This window comes from Amblyomma mixtum, chromosome 4 (genome assembly GCF_055824585.1).
Source record: "Amblyomma mixtum isolate Tamu chromosome 4, ASM5582458v1, whole genome shotgun sequence".
Classification (NCBI taxonomy): Eukaryota; Metazoa; Arthropoda; class Arachnida; order Ixodida; family Ixodidae; genus Amblyomma; species Amblyomma mixtum.
In genome coordinates this window covers 116,504,279-116,529,494 of record NC_143015.1, presented here as the reverse complement: position 1 = coordinate 116,529,494, position 25,216 = coordinate 116,504,279, and the positions used below count along the sequence as shown (strand labels likewise).

Sequence of the window (25,216 nt, the reverse complement as noted above, 5' to 3'; positions counted from 1 at the left end):
GGTGCTTTAAGCCATAATTGTTTGCATCTCGTTCTAATTGATTATTTGCTTGTGCACGTAGCTGACGTCCTGCAGCGTTTGAAGAGGAGGAGGTTTTTGCGAGATGAGGATCAGGTCCGGCTTCAACACATTCGCAGAGAAGTTCGTCTGCGGGAAACTCGAAAGGTGGGTGCCCTGTTCCTTGAAACATTTCTCATGTTTTACTCCTTACATTCTTGTTTTTGACAGCTATGTGCACCAAAAATAATTTAAACGTTTTTTCTGTCATGCTTTGAACTGATTAATAATGTTGTATCTTCACAACTTGCATCCTGGTAGCGATGCTGTATTCATATCCTGTTTGTGCAACTGATCAGTTTACCTTTGTACAATACTGTTATCTGTGAGAGCACTCCTTTTGCGCTCTTTCTGTCTTTAAGTGCAGATAACCAAGCAGAGAAGCGACGTTCCCTTCTGGTAACGGAGTGGCCTCGAATACTAGATAAAAGTAGCAGGGAATAGCAGAAAAGTTGTGTAGATGGCATTGGGAAGTTTGACCAAAGTTTGTGTGTGTAGGTTCCTCCCAATGAAGTGTTAATTGCAGACCTCTGGGAGAGGCGTTTGTCCCGCAGTGGGCGTAAGTGACATCATGATGACAATGATGATGGTTGTGTCGGTGGCAGGGGGCATTAATGGTGATGAACCCTTACATTAGCTGCATGAAGTGTCTGGCATAAGCAAGGCCATCGTTCATGGGCAATGTCTCGCTGTTGGTTTTACAGTCATGAGCTCTGGTAAGTTTCCTTTAAATCTGGGACTGAAGACTTGTTGTTCATGCAGTTGCACTCACTCATTCCTGCCGTTGTTTTTTGTTGCCAGAAACTTGAAGAAGAGCGGCAAGTTCGACGAGAAGCGGAGGTGACGCTGTACCGAAGTTATCGCATGGGAGACTTCCCGGACATTGAAATTTCCCATGCAGCCTTGATAGCGCCCATGCAGGCATTGGCTCAGGTAATTGTGATAGTGTAGACTCGGTCTCATATGTTCAGCCAATCAGTACATTTGAAGGGTAAGGTGCAATTTGGAGTTGTTTAGGTGAAGCCAGTGTTCTACGGCAGTAGGTAAGACAAGAGCTTTTAGTCACAGTTTCGCCGGCCATAGTGGCTCAGTGGTCATGAAATTCACAGCACATGTTCACAGACCTGATTCCATCTTTATGGCTTCATTTCAAATTATGCTAATTGAGAAAAGCTCTGTACTGAAACTTAAAGCCCTAGCTGCTAGGCCGCCGCGATGGCGCAGTGGTTATGGTGCTCGGCTGCTGACCCGAAAGACGCGGGTTCGATCCCGGCCGCGGCGGTTGAATTTCTTTGGAGGAGAAATTCTAGAGGCCCGTGTGCTGTGCGATGTCAGTGCACGTTAAAGAACCCCAGGTGGTCGAAATTTCCGGAGCCCTCCACTATGGCGTCTCTCATAGCCTAAGTCGCTTTGGGACGTTAAACCCCATCAACCAAACCAAACCTAGCTGCTAGAAATTAAGCTTGAGCCCTTCACTGCACCATGCCCCATGGTCCACAATGTTGCTTTGATTCATGCAAATCTATTAATAAATCATTAACTTTCTTCATGCTTTAATGACATAAAAGAAATTTGTCCAGCTTTACAAAAATTTCTGAATGTCTAGTAAGTACGGTTCAGTCCTGCATTGATCATTTGATGCATTGCTAGCCTAGTTTGCTAACAACTTAAGCTTTGTGCCTCTTTCATGAATTTTCTGGCTGATGTTTCAAGCTGCATCATCAAGTTAAGTTATAAGTTGGGCTTATTTTTGCTGTGTCATCTAAAGCAGCAGTCAGCAGCTAAGCCTCACAAGCCAGCACACCTCTTGTGCGGTCCTCTGGCAGCCATTGATTCCAGGTCAGCAGCTGTTCAACTGTTGAAAAAAAGCAGATCACCAATTTTTTGTGGGTTTTACTTGCAACAGGCTGCATTACCATTTTGCAGCAACAGTAAGCCCCGTTAATGCTCTTCCGAGTGATGTGGAACCTATCTATAGAGTTTCGTACTAGGGGAACTCTGGTACTGCGCAGTTACCATGGGAAGAGCGTGAATCGAAGTTAATTGCAGTGTGAATGGAATTGCATTTATCTAAAATATGGACCAGTTCTTCAGCATCTTCGCTTCTTTTTACAGCAAGACCAGCAAGTTGCAATGATGCTGCTGTCGGGAGTTGTCACGTCTGCCTTGCTCGACTCGAGACGGGAGGGGTCACCGTTTACCAGACGGCGCGGTGAACTGTGCCAGGGACTGCAGGGGGCGCTGGCGAACATCCTGGAGAACAGCATGCGATGCTTCCCCCCGCTGGTGTCATTCGTGCAGGTAGGAGACACGACCATGTAGGCGACAAGTTACATGATATACGGGTGACTCCCATGGACTGTGGATTGATGCATTTATTAAGGCCCCTAATACCCCTGTCACACTAGCAAATTTAATGTCATTCGAATCGAATGACATTAGCACCTAATGTCATTAATCGACTGCTACACGGGAACATGTAATATCAGTAGGTTCGAATGACATTCACCATCGAATGAGTTAGGGGAACTCATTCGCATTCGATCTCGAACCGAATGCGTACTCTGGACACCAGATACGCAGCAGAAAGAAGCGATGCGAAAAAATAATGTGCACACTGCCAAACCTAGAAAGTGCATTTATTTAGTTCTGCTGAAAAAAAGTTAATGTTGGTGTGAATCTGTTCACACTAGAGGCTGTCGTGGATCGCTATGCTATTACTCTCGGTCTCAGCAGCCTACAGCAGCGGCCGAGCATGAAGCAGCGTCTTTCCCGCGACCGTCGGTCATTTTGGGATGCGTGATTCTTGCTGGTTGGCGTGCCACGTTCGTTAAGCTCGAAAGTACTTAAAGACGTAACTGAGCAGTTCACCTTTTGGAAGTCATTTCCAAGCTCCACGCATGTCCGCGCGCCGCCATGTCAGCCATTTTGTTTGTTTACATTTATCGGATTTTTGCATGGAGGACCATGGATTTGTGGTTGACTTTGTACTTGGCTTGGCTTTTGATAGCTAAAGTGGTGCAGAATGGCCGCAAATAATATTTTAAGCCTATAATACGGCGCACAAATGTTCTCACCCACTTTTGAAACACTGCACAACAATTTCAAACATCTTTTATGCGCGCTAATGTCGTTCAGTTGGACTATTTTTTTTTCACTGATCGTCGACGCCACCATTTTCGAATGACATTATTTTTTCCCGTGTAGCACCGAAAGAGACCAAATGACATTCGATGCATCGAATGCCATTAGGTTCGAATGACATTAAATTTGCTAGTGTGACAGGGGTATAAGTTTCAGTGCCGAAAAAACTTCAGATTCCACGAACTGAGAGCAAAGACTGCACGAAATTCCACGTGAGAAGTCAAGTAATGTTTCAGAATGCATCTTGCATGATATTTAGAACTGAGGTATGAATATTATGAGAGTTCTAATTCTAACTTTTCAACGCACTCTACAGCTTATACATTTAAAAATTTGCACTAATGTTAACAATGAAAAAAGTTTATTTTGTTAATTAGCAAGTCAGGTACATTAAAAATATTCTGATCTGCTCAAGGAAACTGCCTATAACTCTGCACTAATGGGATCTTCATAGAGGTCGCTGTTTTTTAAACTTTGGTTCTTTTTAGCTGAAACACTGGGTATATTCTCATTATACAAGAACAAAACTAACTGCTTTGCTCATTAATTTCGGTTTTTTAGCAGGCTGCGTACTGAGCTTGTGTAATGGTAACTTCGACGTTAAGTCACTACGTGCATTCATCTCATTCGTCATGCCGAAGCTGAGTTGCCAATAATGTCCAATATCTTTTACAGGAGGTAGCTTTCCAGAGCGCCACCGATATCAAGCTTCCGGTGTCAGCCGTCTGCAGAGCATCTGTAGCCAGTGGGCATCAGAGCCTTGGTAAACTTCCTTTCGGTCATTTGTGTTTGGATTTAAACATGGAGTTTTCACTAATGACCAATTTGTTTCTTGATTGCTTTCGTTGTATTGAATGCACTGTCTGGCTACAAAGAGCTGGATCTATTAACTTAAGCAGGGATTCTTAGTGTTTCCAGCCTTGGAGCTGAGAAACCCTGCATACCTTGGAATTCCATCCCTTCCTGCCCGACATGCATGCAAAAAAGGAGCACGCTGAGGCATAGCACCTCAAGAAAAGCCAAATTTCAAATAATAATGACCGGCTTTACAGTGACACAGTTTTCTGCATGCATTTACAGTGCAAGTAGTCCTAAAAATTATATGATAAATTACAAAATTTATAATTCATAATGTTGTAATAAAAGTTGTAAATTTATAAGATTGAATTTTGTTGGATTTGGACGTTAAATTTTTAATTCATAAATTTATAGTAGAAGTTGTAAATTTATCATGTAAGATTGAATTTTGTTCAGTTTGGATGTTAAATTTTTTATTTATAAATTTGTATTAAAAGTTGTAAATTTTTGAGGCTGAATTTTTTGGTGTTCAATTCTTAATTCACAAATCTGTGATATAAGTTGCAATTTATAAGATATAATTTTGCTAAATTTGGGCTCTTTCTCTAGCTCTGTTGTCAGGGCTTCTGTGTTGGTGCATTCAGATTGTATGAAGATTGTATTCAGAGTTATTAAAGAAAACGCAGGCTGCCGAACTTGCATCACTAAATTCGGATGCACAGGTATTCTGCTTTTGGAGGAAACCAGGCGTGTCGACAGCTCATCGACATCTGAAAATGCGCCACCAGCCAAACGATCGAGGACCGAGGAAGCACCAAAGGGTCAGATGTGGATGCACCTGGCTGAGTGAGTTTGCATTGTGATTCAGTGGCTGTTAATGTGAGATGGCAGTTATCATTACATTTGGAATGAATGAGTGCCTGCAAAACAAAACCCTCCTTTTTTTTTGTGAGAATTTTGCTTAACTTGTTTGGAGTTGTGGAATGTAAGACGCTGCTTTGCATTGTTAGCTGCTCGTGTTTTAGCTTGCTGCAACCTAAGTGGAGTGGAATAAATGATTGCACTGTATTGTTAGTCTGACCCTTCAGTTGCCAATAGCAGGCCGGACCTGTTATGCTAAAAAATTTTGTATTTTTTCTTTTCTTGAGTGGTCACAGCTTTTTATACCTAGTCAAGCAGAATTCATTGCAGGATAAATGTACGTCCCAGTGACTTCTTTTTATTTCTATTCTAGCACCCGAGTTCTTGTCATTAAAGAATGTTTAACTCTTCCCTCACTATGCCTGTTCAGATTCATTAATTTGCTCGAAACGACCCATAGGACATGATTTTTTGACATGTAGCGCCCTCCAGTGCATTGTGCAAAAACCATGCTTTAGTTTCGGATTCAGTTTTTCAGCAGCCTTATGAAAGGGTATTTTTAAACTTCTGCGAAACCTCTCACTGTGGAGCAATCACGGCAAGCATGGCGTTCAAGGTGGTATGCTCGTCTTGCACCAAACGAACTCAGCAACGGTGCTGTTCTCATGATTCCACAGCATTGTCATTTGACTTTGTAGATGCAAGCAATAGCGGTAAAGAAAAAAGTGACATCTGTTTATTTGATCTTAGGACAGTGATGATTGCTCTGGGATGTCCGAAGCGTCGATAGGTGCCCATCCGTAGCTTTAATTTTTGCTCTTGCCGAGGAGATTTCGCTGCGTTCTGAGCCTTTTTGAAGGTACTGGGCATGTTCTGAATCATTCCACGCCACCAGCAGCGAAACAGATTGAGCTTTCTCTAAGGTAGCCTGCGTTAAGCCATAGCATTACACTGTGGAGTAACCCAGATCACTTTGTGCCAGCTATCGTTTTTTTTTTATAGGTAACAACGTTTAGAGTGAAAAGTTCTGTAACTTTGAATACTTGTTTCTTGCATAGTAGTAATGCATACAATGTGTAATCTATATTTTTAGGCTCCTTTTTTTTTGACTGACTATATCAAAGATAATTTTTCTTCATATGTAATGTTATCCTCTTTATTCTTTGTCATTGGAAGGGCTCTATTAGCTGCATTCTGTATGTTGCAGTAAAGCAAGATTTTTAAATTTGTGCCTGCAAATCTTTTACGTACACCACCCTGAAACTGCCTGTTTTCTGACGGCAAAAAAAAGAATTAGTGCTCTGAAAAAATAAAAAAAAATGAATGTAAAAAGAATAGACCTGTAGTTTTGAAGCCGTCCTGAGTCCACAACACAGTGTACTTGCAGTGTGTTGTGGGATCTTCAGGACACAGCTTGTTATTTCAAGCAATTAGAGCATGGCTTGATGTTTTGCGTCCCAACTTGTTTCACGAGCGTCCAAATGACTCCAGGCTGTACAAGTCTCTGGGAGACTATGATGCGGTTCGTGCATCACTGGCTCTCTGCGAGGATGTTGGTCCGGAGGTCAAGGATGCACTGGAGAAAGAAGCTCGGGGGAACTACCAGGAAGCACGGGATATTTACCGGCAGGCAAGCTAGGCATTCCTCTTTTTTTTTTAATTGCATGTAACTTCTGGTGTGAAGAAACAGGGCGAGCATTTTGTCTGCAAATCACAGGCCATTATTGGCCGGGAGGTCTGTTCATCTGAATTGACTGTTTATCACAAGGTTGAAAAAACAAAGAAACAACAATGATTTTGTCCGTTGTGTGGAAAAATGCCATGGAGTTTTATTTCTGCTTTTGTGAATTGCTGCCTTGTGAATCTTTACTTGTTATAGAAGCGAATTATTTCAATCAAATTGCAACTGATGCAAGCAGCTGTAGCTACCATATAATCTCATGTAAGGGCTGCACCCCCTGTTTTGGACTAGATAACTGATAAAAAAAAAAAGAAGGTACTGTTATATGTTTCATGTTTTGGCCACACCTTCAAAATTCACACCAAAATTAAAAAAGAAAGTGTAGCCCTTACACGAGTTTATACGGTGTTTGCACATCTTGTAATTCTGTGTGATGAAAAATAAAGTGACGTTTACCGAAAAGACGATTTTCTATTACATCTTGCGTGTAATTCTGCACCGGATATATACCCCAATGGCTGCAGATGTTATTTCTGAGCTCCTGTTCCTTGATAATCTTCATCAGTGCTATCTTGCTATAGTTGTGCGTACTGCCCTGAAATGCATGTTGCGAAAATATTGCTACGACGAAGAGGAAGTGGAAGTCGAAGTGGTCTCTCGCGTGAAAGGGTCGCACGAAGAAGAAGAGGTTGCTGGTGCTTCCTGCTGGCGTTGGTGCTTCCTGATGCTCGCCGCTAGGAACTATTCACCGATTGCTTGTAAATAAATGTAAATAGTATTTCCCCGTAACATCTTGGTGGAGGTGCGGGGTAACCCCCCCTCGTCGTAACCCCCCCATGGTGCCCCTCGTCAATTACTCACAGACCGCGGACGCTATTTCCTGTCCAGAGTTGTCGACGACATCCTGCGTTCGTGTTCTACCAAGCATAAGATTGCCACAGCATACCACCCACAGACAAACGGGCTAACCGAGCGTTTGAATCGAACATTAACAGACATGTTGTCCATGTACGTCTCCCCCGACCACAAAGACTGGGATCTCGCCTTGCCGTATGTGACGTTCGCTTACAACACCTCCAGGCATGACACAACTGGTTACTCTCCGTTCTATCTCTTATACGGCAGACACGCCGTCCTGCCATTGGACACACTCGTGCCATCCGCTGACCGTCCCGTCACCGCCTTCGCCCGGGACGCCATTGCTCAAGCTGAAGACGCTCGCCAAATCGCCCGAACTCGGCTCCAAGCGTCCCAACAAGCGCAGAAGTCATTGTACGATATTCGCCATCGTCATGTCACCTACGAACCGGGGTCGCTCGTTCTTCTGTGGTCTCCTTCCCGTCGCGTCGGTCTCTCTGAAAAACTTTTGTCTCCCTACCATGGTCCTTATCCCGTCGCGTCGGTCTCTCTGAAAAACTTTTGTCTCCCTACCATGGTCCTTATCGTGTTGTGCGTCAGGTCACCGATGTCACGTATGAAGTTGCTCCTCATACACCTGCATCCTCTTCATGTACACCACCCACCGACATTGTTCACGTTATGCGCCTCAAGCCCTACCACGCCGCTCCTCTATCACCGGCCTAACGCCGGGACGGCGCTCCTGCCGCCGGGGGTCATGCTACGACGAAGAGGAAGTGGAAGTCGAAGTGGTCTCTCGCTTGAAAGGGTCGCACGAAGAAGAAGAGGTTGCTGGTGCTTCCTGCTGGCGTTGGTGCTTCCTGATGCTCGCCGCTAGGAACTATTCACCGATTGCTTGTAAATAAATGTAAATAGTATTTCCCCGTAACAATATCACACATATATTTTTTTTTTTTTTTCAGCTTGTTGCAGATAAATCTGTTGGGGAGGATGGCCTGACTTGGGAGGATGCCATACTTCAGGTAATTCCTCCTGAGAGTGCTGTGCATGGTGCTTCAGCTTCTGTCCACCCAGTTCAGCATTACACTCATTAAACTAGCAAAAGGTGCCTCGCTAACGGGGGCACTTCATTTGCCTCGCATCGCAGTTCAAACAACTTAGTTATTGATGTGTACCATGGGTAGTAAAAAATCTGCTTTGCTCTTGCATCTCAGCCGTTGCTTCTGAACACAGTGCAGCAATCTGTGGAAAGCGCTGATGCAATTACTTGCCTGGGAAGCATTTGATAGCTGGGTTGTTGACATCGTGTAGGACCGGCGCTTCTCGCTAATTGCCCTTGCTTTCTCCAGCGTGACTAATAGTTGATGTTAAATCACTTCATCCAAAAGTATGTTCAGTGACCATTCACATTAATTGAAACGGCCTAGTTTGTTAACCACATACGACAGCGACGACCGCTGTTGGCCGCCTGAAGCATTTCTTGGCAGTGAGGGTCACACTGGCACTTCCCATTCATTGTATACACATCTGGCGATGTAAACAGTACCTAGTTAAATAGTAATCTTTTGTATAGTCAAACCTGGGTAATAATAAATTAGAGTATAGAAAGTTATGCTTTATATCGAACACTTTAAAGTACTTCTAGCATTATGCATGTAAAATTTACTTTTTAGAACGAACTACACACTGGGTATATCGAATGCTCATCGCCCAGACCAGTCAACAAACGCCCACCAACGCACTGCTTCGCTAGCTCCAGGTAGTGTCCGGGCAATCACGCCGCACGGCCGCACTTCAGTGAAATGCAGCAGCGGGAACAGCCCTTTGAAATCCACATTATCAGCCGGCCTCGCTTTTCAGCGCGCCTGTTTGGCAGCTGCATACTACATGCGAGCAGCTCCAGACCTATCACGCTATCTATCTTTGGGACAAGGCAGCCTGTTGGCTTACAAACGCTACGAGACGTCGTTGCGTCGTCCTCCATGTATAGTTTGTGTTTGTGAGCCGTGCTCGTGCTGCTGCTCTGCTCTGTCAACTTCGGTCGTGCCTGCCTTGCTGAGGAGCTTGCAACTAGTAGGCATAAGAATTGCCTCCTCCTAAATAACTAGTCAGCCATGGCTAGACTCGAGCAGTGGCGGCAAAAGCTTCCTGCCACCAAACGCAAGTTTTAAGGCCACTTGATCAAGGTATCATCCGTGCATTCTAGCTAGTCTACAAGAAGCGCGTGGTCGTGAGCGGCTTTTAATGAAACTGCGGGTTAATGACAAGCTGAAAGCGCGTGACTCGAGAGGCAATCTGGTACGGAAGCTGCGAATGCAGTGCGCGCAGTGCAGGATGGCAGTGACATTTTTCACTGTGTGGGAAGATCTCACCGATGTTCCAAACGCTGCACCCACAGAAGTTGCCTTTGAGGATTTTTTGACGATTGATGACGACATAGCTGTGACAGCGAGCCCGTTGGACTCTGGAAATTGTTTCCGGAGTGCTGGTGTCTGGCACCACCGAGAAGTCCGAGAAGCTGCCGCTGGAAGATGATCACCCTTGTCCGACGCTTCACAAAATCCTTTCTGCTATGGATGTTCTGCGACAATTCTGCTCGGGAATACAAGAGAAGTGGACTGGAGTTCATTGAAATGATGTCACTTGTCGAAAATGTGATTCTCTTTGATGGAGATAAACACAGTGTTAGGCAAAAATCACTGCTTATTGCAAATAGGTGCACATTTCTCGCCAATAAATTACCTTGTGGAGTAGATTATTCATGGTTAGTGGCGCGGTTTTTCGTTCAGCAGCGTGTTTTCGTTCCAATGTTCACAACCTTTTATATAACGAATTTGGTACTGAAGTTTACTGAAGTTTGTTGTGAGTGAGTTCGGGTATATCGAATTATTTCATATATCAAACGAACCGCGTTGAATTGCACTGTTCGTTATAACTGGGTTTGACGTAATTCCTGGCTTTCTAACCATTCGTTTTTGACTGCAGTAACAAATGCTCGAATTCAGCTCCAGTCGATGTCTGTATAAAGTGAATTATTCATATAGTTTTACTGAAATCTTCCTCTTCACAGTGCTGCTGCCTTCTGGGGGAATGGAAAGAGCTGCAGACTGAGGTCGACACAAGGCTAAACCTGAGCAACGGATCTAACTGGGACCGCCTCTGGGATGGGCCATACAATCAGGTTTGTTTCCCGGAGAATTTTGATGAAATGCTTATTGTGTTTAAATATATAGTGAAGAGCCAAGGACGTGAAAAAGGCCTCTAAAAGGCAAGAAAACATTTTTTTCTGAAGGCCTCATGTTGTACGTAGCTTAGCCACTCAAAATAACGGAGGTTTAGCCCATAGCAAGTGGTTAAGATTGCGTTAAGGCAATGTTGTGGCAGAGGGTCTAGTTCCGGGGGATGTCACGAGAGGGCGCTAATGGGTCACCAAGTCGTCATTATCATCATCATCAGGATGAGTGGCGGGAAGAAGGGAGACGAGTGGAATAAAGGTTGGCGTGAGAGCCCGTGTGTTTTGGAGTTGTGCAAGTGTGTCATCGCTGAAGCGTGACAAGTGCATGTTATAGTATGTTGTTCTGGTTGTGTTGGGAGCCCACTGGTAAATATATTGAGTACACTTTAGCATTTTTTGCACTTCATAGTAAACTGATGCCACCAGAGTGGACATGACGTCGCTTCCGGTAAAGGCATCAACAGCTTCTAATGCTATTACATCGCCAACACATAAGGTTATTAGATGTCCATGTGAATTTTTCTCTAGTCTGCTTTCTTTTGCACGACGCGTGATATGCTGCGACCATTTTATATGAACAGGAGCACTACCTGCCGCTGTATGTGAAAGCTCGCATCAAGAGGATTTTGAATGGCGATGGTGATCAGCAAGACTTCCCAGCTGTCATCCGTCGCTGGATGGACGATTCAAGCAGGAAGCGATTTCTCGAGGCAAGCCACTGCCTCTTTTTTTGTATTCAAATTTTGGTGCTACTCATTTATTATTCCAATATATGAGCATAGTTGATATTGGTGAAGCTCTGGACGTAAGATATAGGTGATCAGTGTGAAACCTCAAATTGAAGGAAAATGCAGAAAGGGGGAACTGGATCGGTTTACGATGGTAATACAGTCGAACCGTATTGATTCAAACTAAACTAGAAGATAATCGAGAGTCTCTTTAGTGAAGGAATGCTCCAAGTAACAGTGCTTCAAATGCACAGGCGTGAGCATGATTTAGTGTCATTGCTTCACGTTGCTTATGGCATTGACTTGAGCTCTCTGGACACAAGTTGTGGAAGCGGCAAAGCTTGTGCAAGGCATACTGCTATGCCAGTACCTGAAAAAGGGTGAAATGGAAGGGCCCTTCTGTACAAGGGCTGCATTCACAACAAAATATTTTAGCAGCACTCACTTTTCTATCATGATACCAATACTAGTAAGTGGTAGTACTTCACTCTTTCCTGACTTATCTGAGTTGCAAAATGTGAGCTGTGTAGTTGACTTTTTGCAAGCTCCTCTAGGACACCTTTTGATAGTAATAGTTATCACATTAGAATCTGCTATCTTATCATATTGCGGTAGTAATTTATTATTCACTTCTTTCTTACAGGAAGAATGTTGTCAGGAGCTTGTGCTACTGAGCCTGTCACAGAAGGACACCTGCCGAGCTGAATACTACATCAAGTGCCTCACAGAACAATTCCTGGAGGTGGGAGCCTGATCTCATTGCCACCTTTGTCACAGCAGGTCAAAAGACTTTGGTGCTGCAAAGTTGTTCACCACAGTCAGACTCCAAGCTAACCTAATCCAGCGCTACCGTTTACAATGTCAGCTGTCGTAGAATTTGTTCTTAGTTTTACATCAAGCTGCATTCAATTTTGTGGGATGCAACAGGTTACGCTCTTATGCATGCAGGATTGGAGCAGCCTGAGCGTCCTGACACCGTCGTTGATCGAAGGCAAGCTTGAATGCCTGCTACCGCTGACTGATCTCAACCTGTACCTGAAGCACAGCAGACGTAAGTGTTTGTCATGTTTTTAGAGTGTTAACTTTCCTTAGCTGTTACCCTCGTTATTGACATCCTCAGATGTCGTTATTGACATCCTTAGTCGTTATTGACATCCTCAGATGTTAGTTCACACTGCTGTACAAAGAGGGCACTGTGAAACAGTGTCGCAGCGCATGGCACTAGCAGTAGTGTGCGTCGTTGTGCACAGAGGGCGCCGCAAAATAGTGCCATGGTGCACAGTGCCGCTTTCCACTTGCAGGTCATGTCCCATGACTCTCCTGAGAGAATTCAATGTGTCTTAATGGATGAGTTGAAGCCTAAACAAGAACTGTCAAACTGAGAAAGTCTTTGAAAAATAATGTTTTTTTTTATCACGCCCAATGCTTAAGTGGGGACACTGGTCTTGAAAAGAAAATTTTTATTAGTGAAGTCACAGTTATGAAATTTCCAGGCCACATGTAGTTTTGTGCGCTGATTCTGGATATGTCATTTAATTTCGTGTAAAACAATTCCTTGAGCACTTGTGCAATTTCTATGCAAGTATTTTGCGGAGAGTTTTGAAGAAAATTTGCTGCAGGAAACTCGCTGAAATGTATGCCATTGGGTTCTCTTGACACCAAGGAATACAATAAGGGTAAAATCATCATCCTGGCTATCACAGAACTTGAGTTATAGAGTTTTGAAGTTGTCGCTTCAGAAATGAGAAGGAAAGTGTGTATTTCTGTTTGTGAAGTGGCAGCTTCAGTACCCTGTAACTCAAGTTCTATGACAGCCAGGATGATAATTTTACCCTTATTGCATTCCTTGGTGTCACGAAAGCCCAATGGCATGCATTTCAGCGAGTTTCCTGCAGCAAATTTTCTTAGATGCTCTCTCCAAAGACTTGCATAAAAATTGCACAAGTGCTCAAGGAATTGTTTTACACAAAATTAAATGACATATCTAAAATCAGCACACAAAAATACATGTGGCCTGAAAATTTCATTACTATATCTAGATTAATAAAAAATTTTTTTCAAGACCAGGGTCCCCCCTTAAACGTTTGCGACACTGACTAAATTTCGTCCTTTGAGATTTTTCTTTAGAACATATGCCTCCGACTTTTCATGTTCCATGAAAATTGTCTTGTGCTCGTAGACAGTATTGTGGCCTCAAATGAAATGTGGAGCATGCTTGATAATTGAAGCTCGAACGGTGCCAAAAGTTTGTTTGAATTGGGCAAAAACCAAATTACAGGAGCCTTTTTGTAATTTATTTAATCTTGACAGGACCAGTGCATCAATTTAACTAACCGAAAGTTCAAATTATATGAGTTTTACAATGAACAAGACTCATTTGTGTTGTTGTACCCACAATGTCATCACATTTATAGAGACAGCACCAGAGTATTTAAAAAGAAATTCTAAAAAATTTTGAATTAGGTACCTAAAATACATGAAAATAATGTTGAACTGCTTGCCAATGACCTAAAGTTCAAATTATATGAGTTTGAATTAACAAGACTCATTTGTGTTGTTGTACCCACAATGCCACCACATTTATAGAGAGAGCACCAGAGTATTTAAAAAGAAATTCTAAAAAATTTTGAATTAGGTACCTTAAAATACATGAAAATAATGTTGAACTGCTTGCCAATGACCTAAAGTTCAAATTATATGAGTTTGAATTAACAAGACTCATTTGTGTTGTTGTACCCACAATGCCATCACATTTATAGAGAGAGCACCAGAGTATTTAAAAAGAAATTCTAAAAAATTTTGAATTAGGTACCTAAAATACATGAAAATAATGTTGAACTGCTTGCCAATGACCTAAAGTTCAAATTATATGAGTTTGAATAAACAAGACTCATTTGTGTTGTTGTACCCACAATGCCATCACATTTATAGAGAGAGCACCAGAGTATTTAAAAAGAAATTCTAAAAAATTTTGAATTAGGTACCTAAAATACATGAAAATAATGTTGAACTACTTGCCAATGACCTAAAGTTCAAATTATATGAGTTTGAATTAACAAGACTCATTTGTGTTGTTGTACCCACAATGCCATCACATTTATAGAGAGAGCACCAGAGTATTTAAAAAGAAATTCTAAAACATTTTGAATTAGGTACCTAAAATACATGAAAATAATGTTGAACTGCTTGCCAATGACCTAAAGTTCAAATTATATGAGTTTGAATAAACAAGACTCATTTGTGTTGTTGTACCCACAATGCCATCACATTTATAGAGAGAGCACCAGAGTATTTAAAAAGAAATTCTAAAAAATTTTGAATTAGGTACCTAAAATACATGAAAATAATGTTGAACTGCTTGCCAATGACCTAAAGTTCAAATTATATGAGTTTGAATTAACAAGACTCATTTGTGTTGTACCCACAATGCCATCACATTTATAGAGAGAGCACCAGAGTATTTAAAAAGAAATTCTAAAAAATTTTGAATTAGGTACCTAAAATACATGAAAATAATGTTGAACTGCTTGCCAATGACCTAAAGTTCAAATTATATGAGTTTGAATTAACAAGACTCATTTGTGTTGTTGTACCCACAATGCCATCACATTTATAGAGAGAGCACCAGAGTATTTAAAAAGAAATTCTAAAAAATTTTGAATTAGGTACCTAAAATACATGAAAATAATGTTGACCCGCTTGGCAATGCGTAGAAGTTGTTCATGAAACCATGAACTATTAATAACAAAACTATGAAAAGCAAGCAGTTCACAAATATCGTTTTCTCATGATGAATGCTTCGTGATATCAAACACCAAAGTTCAAGCCAAATCTGTTCACGGGTGTTGCACTATTCAGAATACTTCAAATATTCTAAATTTTTGAATGTTCACACAAGTCTGGGTTTACGTCTTTATGCATCCTTCTTCATGAAACCTCTGTTCTTTCTTTTTAATTCCTGTCACCCTTTTTTTTTTTATTGCATGTCTCTGTCATCTTTATCCAGGCTCTGAGGCTGATCATCTGCTGTCAAGCTGGCGCTCACGGTTGCCAGGGAATGCAGACTCTGTCCTGCTCTGGAATGAGGTCATCACTAACCGGTGAGTGACCAGAGTTAGGTTTGGTTGTGGCAAGGTCTTGGTAAATGCCATGTCAACCCAAAAACACCGTGGATGAGGCTACTGCTATAGAAACATGTAGAAATTTTGTCTACAGTAATGTGGCTGACATTGCACTAAGAGCGGAACATGGCTGTTAAAGCCTTTCTTCTTTTTTTTTTGCATTTACCAAAAAGAAACGAAAGGAAATTTTGGTCACAGGAATGACCATATTTTGGCACATCTGCAATTATAAATGAACACCGGTGAAACATGGTCTGTGGGCAAGACTTTTTGTTGTACACAAAGCACAGATGTAAAAATTAAAAAGGTGTTTGAGTGGAATAAATGTCATAGTAATTCTTTTTCTAAGTGAAACAGTGCACAACTGCCAAGGCCAATTCGTGTTTGTTGCATAGTTCTCAATATGTGCTGAAAAGTTTGAGTCCTCGGTCATATTTATTTTCTCATTTCTAATCTGCCCACAGTCCTATGGAAGGTGTTAATTAAACTTTTATTTCTTTTATAGAAAAGGCACTCATTTTAGTCCAGGTAATGCATTATCTCTGTAAGCATAATTGCTTTGTCAAAGGAAGGTAGCTTTCTTCATTGAAATGAAAACCACTGCGTGATTCTCCTTTTATGCTTGAATGCCTTAGCTAAGTTGTACCTAGGCATGTGTGAGTGGTGGTTTTTTTGGTTTGAAACAAATTCAGAGCAGACAGTCATTTTCTTCGAATAATTTTTAAGCGAATACAGCGAAACCTTGTTATAGTGAACAAGTAAAAAATCGTAAAATAGTTCTCTATAACTGAAATTCGTAATATATAATTTCCTCAGAAACACGCACAACAGTGGTGCAATTTAGTCATTTAAGGGAAATACAATTCTGGCGATCCTTACTTGTGAAACTGAGAGGCGTTTTCTCAGGTTTTGGTGGCGTTTCGAAGACGCTCACGACTATGCTGAAAACCGCAAAAACCTAGCGTCAGTTAAGTTGGCTCCACCGCAAAGCACCACAGGTGCAGGTTAAGCTTCTTTGCATTACAGTCGTGTCGCATAGAAAGTGGTATGTCAGAACGAAAGCTATCGCCGATTTCACCACCATTGCGGCAGCTGACATGAGCGCAGCGCAGGATTGTTACTGCAAGCTTACAACCACCAGTGCTGCTTTTACAGTGCTGTAGATGGATGCCATAGGCATGAACGCCTGCTGACTTCCTGACTGCAACCATACACACCACACCATCACCAGTCATTTGTGCAGTGTGGCGAAGCCTGCCACCTGCCATCCGAACGGGCATACTTTGGTGCTGGGGAGTTCGATATACCCATTTCATGACCAGCAGCCTTCCATATATAAAGTAGAAATTGCATGAATTTGTCAAAAGTATGTACGAAAAGTTGGATATAGCCAATAATTCGTAATATCTGTGCTCGTTATCTCGAGGTTTGACTGTATTTCGAATACTTCTGGCATGCATAAAAGATTCAACGGTGCAACAGGCATTTTAAAAATCATGTATTTTTTCAACACACAATGCTGTTACATGAAAAAAAAGGGAGAATGCATTGAAGCTTTGTTGCACTGATTGAAGCTGTGGCAGCGTCCTGCAAAAATGGCCGTTTGAAATTGGGGGAGTCGACATACATGCGGAGCCAACATGTTTGAGGGATGAGACCTCTCTATAAGACCCCCTACTGCTGGTCTTAATTGCGATTGTGTCGTGTACGTGCCGTCTTTAAACGACTACTTCATAAACTTTTGCTGAGCGTAAGCAATGCACGCCATGATCCCATCCCGGAGGTACACTGAACCAAAACCACACGAAGTAAGCGTTCCAGAAACATTATTGACTCGTGGGGAATACTTTGAGATTTTGAATACCAAACATTGGGATCGACTCGAATACTTTCCTGCTCGACGAAATACTCAAAATTATCGATATTCGCCCAGGCCTAATTGTACTGTTAATGGGTTGTGTATAGAAAAGGACCATACTTTGTTGTCTGTAAGTGACATTTTTGTAATAGTCACCACACCCTGTAAACTGCTCCCTTCATAGAAAATTTCTCAGAAAGAGTCGCACCTTCATACAAGTCTCACCTGGCTTTTTGTAGCTGCATGATAGTCGTGATAAAACTGTCGCTGTCAATTTGCATGTACTATCCCAACTCTTCTCGCACAGTATCCACACCTGCTGTTTTGTTTCTTGACTTGTGCCAGTTCTGAAATTTAAGCAGTAACAGGTTGCCAGTTTCAACATTTGTCCTTGCTCTGAATATCACTAATGATCATTAAAGAGCCAGAGCAAATACTGGTGGAGCAATTTCCACTGGGGCACATTAGGTACCCGTTTCCTTCACCTTGTAGGTATAACTTAGAAATGGAGCTTATCAGGAACCTGCTTAAAAACTGCAGTGTTCACATTACACAGTTTATGCTTCCATACGAAATAAGTTGTTGTTAAGTCGCACTGGCAGAAAATTGTTAAAAAAAAAAACGGCTGCGAATGCAGTTGTGGCAAATACGTAGTCTTTTTAGCTCTGGAGTAGATGCTGAGAGTTCGTGTTGAGTTTCTGTTGAGTTTTTTATTAAGTTCTCTGTTCTTCTCTTTGCTTACTGCTCAGGTGCTTTCTCATCAAGTCCCTTGGGCGGCCCGTGCCCGAGGAGAAGGCACTTATCCTGAATGCTTTCGCCAGTGCCATGCTTCAGCAGGAGAATGTCCCCATGGCACTGAGGTCTGTCGTCGAAATTGAACAGGTGCGGCAAGCTTTGATATCGCATTTTCTGCCCTGAATTCATTCACCATTTCTGTGGTGCATTCATCATCATAATTAGCCTGACTACGCCCACTGCAGGGCAAAGGCCTCTCCCATGTCTCTCCAGCTAACCCTGTCCTGTGCCAGTTGCTGCCACCGTATCCCCACAAACTTCTTAATCTCATCCGCTCACCTGACTTTCTGCCGCCGCCTGCTACACTTGCCTTTTCCCTGAATCCGCTCCGTTACCCTTAAGGACCAGTGGTTATCTTGCCTTTGCATTACATGCCCTGCCCAAGCCCATTTCTTCCTCTTGATTTCGACTAGGATGTCATTAACCCGCGTTTGCTCCCTCACCCGCTTTGCCTGTTTCCTGTTAAGCAGGCCATTGCTAGCTGCAAGCTATCTTTATCGCTGTTTGTACTTGTACTTAGAGTATGTTCGAGGGCTTAACCTTTTTACTGAAGTTAGAAGAATGTTGTTGCATGCTAGTCATGTGAAATCAAACTTTGATAGTTCAAGCAGTTTCAAAGTCTTGATTGTTGATTGCTCTGCTTTGTTCTTAGTGCTTATTCCTCCTGTGATCTTGCTATAAAGGGGCACGATTTGCAGTGAGAGGTGTGGGTAAAAAAAAGTCATTTATTAGATGATAAGTGAATAGAATAGAATATGAAATCGAGGCCAAGCCTCTAAAAACATTGTTATAAATGCGAGCTAGGGCCACAGTCCGTCCACGAAGCCAAAAAAAATTTTTGCAACCATATTATACTCTACTGCTGCAGTATTGAAGTTTGCCAAAAAAATAGCGGTATGCGAGTACTGAAATTTTCAAATAAAATACGAATATGAAGAAAAAATGCCTTCAAATATCGAATCAAGTACCTGTTCAGTATGAAAAAATATATCACAAAAATATAAATAGACAAATGTTTCTGTCCTTAACTTTTTTTCTTCAAAATAGTGCGTGGTTTTTGCAGCCAAAATTAAATAAACCTTGACTGACTCAGTAACATACTGAAAAAACATGGCAAGCACAGAAATGCATACTGCTCGATTAGACAGCATAACAGTATGCAACCTGTAATAATATGGCCACGCAAATTGAGTGACAAAATGAAATCCATGAATTGACACATGACTGAAAATTAAAAATAACATGATGGGTAGTAAATTCTCATTAATTCAGAGTTCAAGGGATCGAAATACCCTAATTATCTGAAGATCAAGTAATGAAATACCGCTGCCCCCCCCCCCCCCCCCCCCCTGTTCAAAAAAAAAAAAATGCCGAAAATGTGAAACTACAGTGAACCCTTGTCAGGAGGCTCCATTGCGGGAACAGCCTGTGACGAGTACGCAGTTTCGCCACGCGAGAAGAACAGCGGGGAACTAAGTGAGGTGTCAGAACGAGACTGCTTCTAAAAGAGGCTTTCCTGTCGTCATCACACCTGCTGTTACGTGCATGGTAGAGGCATGTGGGTTACAGTGCACCATTCAATAGGTGGGATTTTTACATGATCGCTTGCTCCGCCAGTGGCACTTCTACTCGCCCCTTTGGGAGCCTCATGCAAAATTTTGCGAGTGGGCTTTCCCACATGTCGTGGTTGACCAAAACGAGGGGCAGAGCTCACACTAGGAGAGTTGTAAAGGTGACAGAACAAGTGTCATGGGTTTTGGCATCAGGTATGTAATGCAGTATGGAGTGATCAAGCAAACAAAAAACGTGCTTTCGTGTTCCGGCAATGTTCCGACAATTTAGTAATTCAAACTACAGTAGAACCCCACTGTTACGTTCCTCACTGCTGCGTTTTCCCGGCTGTTATGTCGTTTTCTTCGGGTCCCGGCATAGCTTCCATAGGATCCAATGTTATAAATATAACCCCGCGGGAACCCCGCTGTTACGTCGTAGCCGAGGAAACGATCCCGCATGATACGTCGCAACCGGCTCCCCCGAACCCGCCCGGGCAATGCGCGCCAACCGGCATTTTGATTTTAGACGAGTCTTGGCCAGTCTTGGCTACGGAACTGGCTGCAAGAAGCCGCACGCGAGTTGGAGAGGCCGCCACTAGATGGCTATCTGCCTCGCGAACGCCGAACGAATGCCGCGATCTTTATCGTGGGTGGTGGTGAGGAGGAGGCCCGCGGCAGCGGTCGCTTATCTGTTTTTCTCAGCCAGCGTCCGCAGTTGTTGCGACGCGCGTCTTTTCTTTTCTTTCACTGTTTCTTTTTATCTTTTAACTCTCCTCTATCTGCAAGTGACAGCGGTGGTGGCTCGCCTTGAGCCAGTCGGCAGGCCCGTGCAATTTCCTTTTCATCCTTCTCTCAGTCGCAACAACATCTTTATCGTGCTTTGATGGCGTGATAGCGTTGCATAAGCGGAAGGCGCTTTCCCTTGAGGAAAAGCTGGACGTACTAAACGCAGTCGACAGGCAGTCAGGGCGGCCTACGCGGAGCAGCGCGGCGAGCAGCCTATGAACATTTCAGTGCTTGACGCTGTGCACAACGTCGCTTCAGCGTGGACTGCAGTGAGCGCGTGAACTGCACAGCACTGCTGCGTGCGGTGTGGCCGCACCGCAAAGCGACGCTGACAGCAATGCGGCCTTTGCTATTGAGAAACGCGTTGTTCTTTCCAGTGAGCGAAAGAAACTGCAATCCACCATTCTCGATTTTTTAAAGTCCTAGGGTCAATTTGCGGAAATAAATTGTTTCAAGTCAAAGCTGCACTGTTTTCATTAATTTTCGGTGCTTTCCTCACTGTTGCGTTTTCCCGGCTGTTACGTTTTTTTTTCCCGGTCCGGTGAAAAACGTATGAACGGGGTTCTACTGTATATATAAATTTTACACTGTGTGATGCAGTTGATCTCACTGTTTTGCAGATGAGGCTCAGTGAGCAGCTCCGTGACTGGGCAGACTGGCATTACGTTGAAACGTACTGCAACATGCTTCAGAAGGCCTCCGAGAATGAACCCCCGGCCAAGCAGCTTGCTTCACACATTCGCATGCTTGAGAAAATCGGTAAGTCTTTGGAGGCAGCCATTTACTGTTGCAGGTTCGGTTGTCACTGGCAGCCCATTTATTTAGCTGTTTCATTAACTTGTCTTTTTTCTGCTAGTTTTGCTAGTTGCCAAGCAATGGTCATGGAATTGCCAAGTCAGAGGTTTTAATGTCTTGAGGCTCAAGAATATACTCTATTTTCTTGCACAAACCTATGTTTTTCTTCTTGAAAATATATGAAAATTTTAGGGGGGGGGGGGGTATGTTTTTTACGCGGGTAAAATATTAGCTAATATGTACATTTTGACAACCAATGTCATGAATGCAATCATTATTCTAGTGCATCCATTTGAAATGTTATGGTGGATATTCAGATATGGGCTTCTTTCTTTTTCTTCTTTTTGTTCCTTTTATGTTTGTACATAACTTCTTTTCTAAACTTTATTTTAATCTTCACCTTTTGTTGCTCATCTGCCACTGAATACAACTGTGTGTGCCATTGAATGGTAGCAACTTCCTTAAATTCGCACCCTGTTCTTGGTACCACTGGCTTTCGTTTTGTTGTTAAGTTGGCAAGCTTGTCTTGCCATTTAGAATAGAATGGCTGACCCTGTTGTTATTCGTGCTCTGTGTTAATGTAGACGCTAACAGGAATGAAAGAGCGGTTTATAGGACAGCATATTACATGATGCAGTCTCAAAAAAAGGCTAGTGTCACAGCCGTTTGGCATTGCTATTTTGCAATCCCTTGTTTTAGATGCGGCTGCTGGAAATGCTGCAGTAGACCATGTGCACAGTGTGAAATACAAGATGCTGAAAGGACGGGTCATGTCCGGTCTCTCATCGATCCTGAGGGCTGGCGGAAAGATGACCTCGGACCAGAAGGCTTCGCTGAAGCTTTCCAAGGACAGGCAACCCATTGTGAGTCACTATTATTTCTTCTACTTTCTTATTTCTTTTTCCTTTTCTGGGGCTTCTCTCTTAGCCACAATTGGGCACTGAGCCTGGCCTGTTGACTGGTCATTCTGCATGTTGAATGAACAGTGTGACAAAGGAAAACAGTCCCAGACTTCTTTCCCTTTTGAGAAGTTATGAAGCAACAGCTATTTACCTTACTGTTTTCTCCATTCGCATTGCACAGCTAGTAGCTCTCACTTGCCGCTATGGTGGCTGAGTGGCTATGGCGCTCGGCTGCTCACCCAAAAGACACGGGTTCAACCCTGGCCACGGCGATAAAATTTCGATGGAGGCGAAATTCTAGAGGCCCGTGTACTGTGCGATGTCAGTCCGCGTTAAAGAACCCCAGGTGGTCGAAATTTCCGGAGCCCTCCACTACACTGTCCCTCATATCCTGACTCGCTTTTTGGGACATTAAACCCCATAAAGAAAAAAGTACTCCGACTTTGAGACACATTGATGGTACACTTATCATGCTTCACAGAGTGGACGCCAAATGTTTCACACATTTAAGCCCGTTCAGCGTTTTGCAACAGCTGAGGATGGGGAATTGTCACAGTAGTATGAAATTTGAAACATTATGCGGATGTATTTAACAGGTGGTTACAGGTGAGTCATGCATTCAGACTTCCGCTTCATTCAAACTGATGGTTTGCTCACTGCCATGGTCGTGTGTATTAAAAAAAGGCTACCCTTATTTCAAACTCTACATAATTTTAACTAATGTTCATTCCCTTTGGAGGTCAGGTTATTGAGAGTTGACTGCATTTGAGTCCATACTTAAACAACAAAATTGCGCGCACTGCTAGTTTAAGTTTTGCCTGAGGTTGCGGTAGTTGGTGGCAGAACAAGGTGTCACTCCAAGGCGCATCTCACCTCTCTCAGTTCTTCTGAACGTGAAAAGTTTTCTTTATTCTTCCAGACAGCGCAGTCGGTCTGTGACGAAGCGTTGCACCAACACCTGGCTGCCATTGCCATAGATGAGGCACCTGTGGAACTCAAAGCCGACGCACACCTGAGCTTGGCTGTTTTCTGCAGTGGAATCCTGCAGATGGAGGACAGCGGTATGTTTTTGTCTTCGTTGTGCGTATTGCGACGAGTGTAGTTTGGTGGGAGAATGGATGTTCTTCGAGCAGAATGCAAAGAGAGAGCAAGCCACACAATTAACACACAGTTGCGCTTTGGTAATTTGTCAGGCATGACCATTTTGCTGAGCTGCATAGTCGCACAGTTTGGTGGCTATCCCAACTGACCCACACATAACATGGGCTAGCATTTCATCCAAACTTAAGCACATATAACATGGGCTAGCATTTATGAAACCATGTCGGCAATTCTTTTTAGGGTGTGTAAAAATGTGATGAAATTACTGCCTCCTCTTCTGTTCTAAGGCGCTTAAATCAAGTCACCGATAGTGCGGCGTCAGTTCTATAATTTGCCGGAAGCCCTCGTTCGAGATAAAAACTTTGCTGTAATTGAAGTGAAATCTGCTCAGCTGAATTATACACTGTGCTTTCTCATTATGGCATATTCCAATCAATGACCCGGAGCATCACTCTGAATGCACAAAAGAGAAGGTCTGCTGTGGTGTTGGGAACTCCAAATCGGTGATTGAAACACAAGTTTAACTTTGCAGCTGTGCGAGGCAAGGCGGGGTAGTCCACTGGAAAGCAAGTTGCCTCTGATCTAACCCATAATCGGTCAAAATTGCCCACTGAAACATCAGCTTTGATTCGCGGAGCTAGAGAATAAGCCGATTGGAATTTGGCGCGTCACTTTGTAAATCCAGAAAAAAGCCAGCCAAAGCCGAACCATTAATGTAACTGGCACTGCCAATGAGATGGCAGTCATGAGCTGACCACTTTTTACAATAAAAACACTGCACACCTCAGGTGAGCCGAGTTTGAGTCGACGTGACAAGTGTCCGCAGCTCCTGGTGGATGCCGTGCTCACCGCCATGAGACTGGGTCATGACCAGGCACAGGACATGTTTCCACGACTCCTGCAACTTCTCCAGACTTATCCTTCCTGTGGGGATGCATTCATTGAGCAGGCAAGTGACAGTGTACAGACACGTTTACAAATTCATGCTCTGGGTGCTATGAAACTCCTGTTCAGTTTCCTGCTCGGGAAACTGCACATCAGTGTGCAGCGGCGGGTTCATGTCGACCTGTATTTCAAATGAAACTTCTTTAGGGGAGGGGGCAAGCTTTGTGACGGGGGGGGGGGGGGGGGGGGGTCGACTTTCTTCGGTGTTGACTTGTGTGCGGCCGTATAGGGTGTGTTTTGTTGAACAGGTGTGAAGCTAAGCCTTTAATTTTTGGGTATTTAGCACTTTAGCTTTGCCATGGTGTTATTTTCTTCAGGCACGATGGACTCTTGCTGATTGGAACTCAGTTCGAACTTCTGGTATATTTGAACAGTCACTGGTCTTTTTCACCAAGGTTAACTGAAAAGGCTTTCAGTAATTTAAACTCCGCATAAATCAAACAAATGTTTGTTCTGCTGCGAGCTTGAAATATTCAGTCCATTACTTGGCATATATGTTTTTGTCATGTCTGTGCATTAACCATGTTAGTAAGATGAACAACGTGCACTACATTTGTTTCATATATGATTTTTGGCTCATCCTTCTGAGAACTGCAAACACTTCTAGGGCATTAACTCTTCTTGCGATGCTTTTCCTTATGTCACTTATCCCAAGGCTGTTTGGCTTAGTAGCGTCTTTTGCTAATGTCTGTTCTGCTGTGCCAAAGTAATGGTTATACTTCAATTGGATGCATGGCTATAATGAACAGTAAAATGTTAAAACTGTACTAATATCCATTTTCCTTCCAGTGCTCAAAGGTGCCATGCTGGATGTTCCTTCGCTGGATCAACCAAATTCTGGCACTGCTCGACAAGCAAGTGGGGCCATTCCTTTTCAACATCGTTGACAGCGTGGCTCGTCAGTACCCTAATGTAAGTTTGGTACCAGGCTCGGCTCCACATTTTCACGCATGTACCTCAGCAGTGATGTGCAAGCATTGACTGTTGGCGTTGAGCTG

General features: G+C 43.1%; 1 protein-coding gene across 1 annotated transcript in view; it reads left to right on the top strand.

Moving 5' to 3' along the window:
* LOC149348024 (DNA-dependent protein kinase catalytic subunit-like) overlaps positions 1–25,216 on the top strand; it is a 135,063-nt gene that overhangs the window by 92,517 nt on the left and 17,330 nt on the right. Inside the window, exons 61-78 of the mRNA XM_089587872.1 lie at positions 62–165; positions 859–990; positions 2,173–2,358; positions 3,877–3,964; positions 4,722–4,845; positions 6,352–6,490; positions 8,362–8,421; positions 10,470–10,580; positions 11,216–11,344; positions 12,006–12,104; positions 12,311–12,413; positions 15,369–15,462; positions 18,091–18,223; positions 21,096–21,234; positions 21,970–22,133; positions 23,092–23,233; positions 24,062–24,222; positions 25,008–25,130. Coding sequence (XP_089443998.1) covers positions 62–165; positions 859–990; positions 2,173–2,358; positions 3,877–3,964; positions 4,722–4,845; positions 6,352–6,490; positions 8,362–8,421; positions 10,470–10,580; positions 11,216–11,344; positions 12,006–12,104; positions 12,311–12,413; positions 15,369–15,462; positions 18,091–18,223; positions 21,096–21,234; positions 21,970–22,133; positions 23,092–23,233; positions 24,062–24,222; positions 25,008–25,130 — 2,231 coding nt within the window. The remainder of the gene's footprint in view (positions 1–61; positions 166–858; positions 991–2,172; positions 2,359–3,876; positions 3,965–4,721; positions 4,846–6,351; positions 6,491–8,361; positions 8,422–10,469; positions 10,581–11,215; positions 11,345–12,005; positions 12,105–12,310; positions 12,414–15,368; positions 15,463–18,090; positions 18,224–21,095; positions 21,235–21,969; positions 22,134–23,091; positions 23,234–24,061; positions 24,223–25,007; positions 25,131–25,216) is intronic.